The sequence below is a fragment of the Mesitornis unicolor genome, unplaced genomic scaffold, assembly GCF_000695765.1.
Source record: "Mesitornis unicolor isolate BGI_N332 unplaced genomic scaffold, ASM69576v1 scaffold9510, whole genome shotgun sequence".
Lineage (NCBI taxonomy): Eukaryota > Metazoa > Chordata > Aves > Mesitornithiformes > Mesitornithidae > Mesitornis > Mesitornis unicolor.
In genome coordinates this window covers 1-296 of record NW_010157561.1, presented here as the reverse complement: position 1 = coordinate 296, position 296 = coordinate 1, and the positions used below count along the sequence as shown (strand labels likewise).

Below are 296 nucleotides of genomic sequence, written 5' to 3'. Positions count from 1 at the left end.
GCCCCAGCCCGGGCGCTCACTGCCCCCAGCTGCTGAATCCGATCTCCTGCTTGTATCTGTTGGTGAGGACGTTGGCCTTGCGGGTGAGCTTGGAGAGGACGGAGTGTAGTCCGCTGAGGTGGTAGTGGAACTGCTTCTCCAGGTCCTCCTCCCCCTCGCCCTCCTCGGCGGGCCCGCCGCCCAGCTTGTCCTTCTTGCGGGCCGCCTCCTCGCCCGCCGGCGGCTGCACCACGCCCCACTCGATGTCGTTGCGGATGGACTTGAGCAGCACGTAATGGCTGTACATGTCCCTGCGG

The 296-nt window shown here is 66.6% G+C and overlaps 1 protein-coding gene across 1 annotated transcript; it reads right to left on the bottom strand.

Annotated features, from left to right (window-relative positions):
- Positions 1-16: 16 nt before the first annotated feature.
- Positions 17-292, bottom strand: LOC104537565 (mid1-interacting protein 1-like; the record flags this gene model as incomplete). The annotated part of the gene is made up of 1 exon (XM_010180491.1): positions 17-292. A coding segment is annotated over one exon (276 nt), but the record flags the coding sequence as incomplete, so codon positions are not given.
- Positions 293-296: the final 4 nt, after the last annotated feature.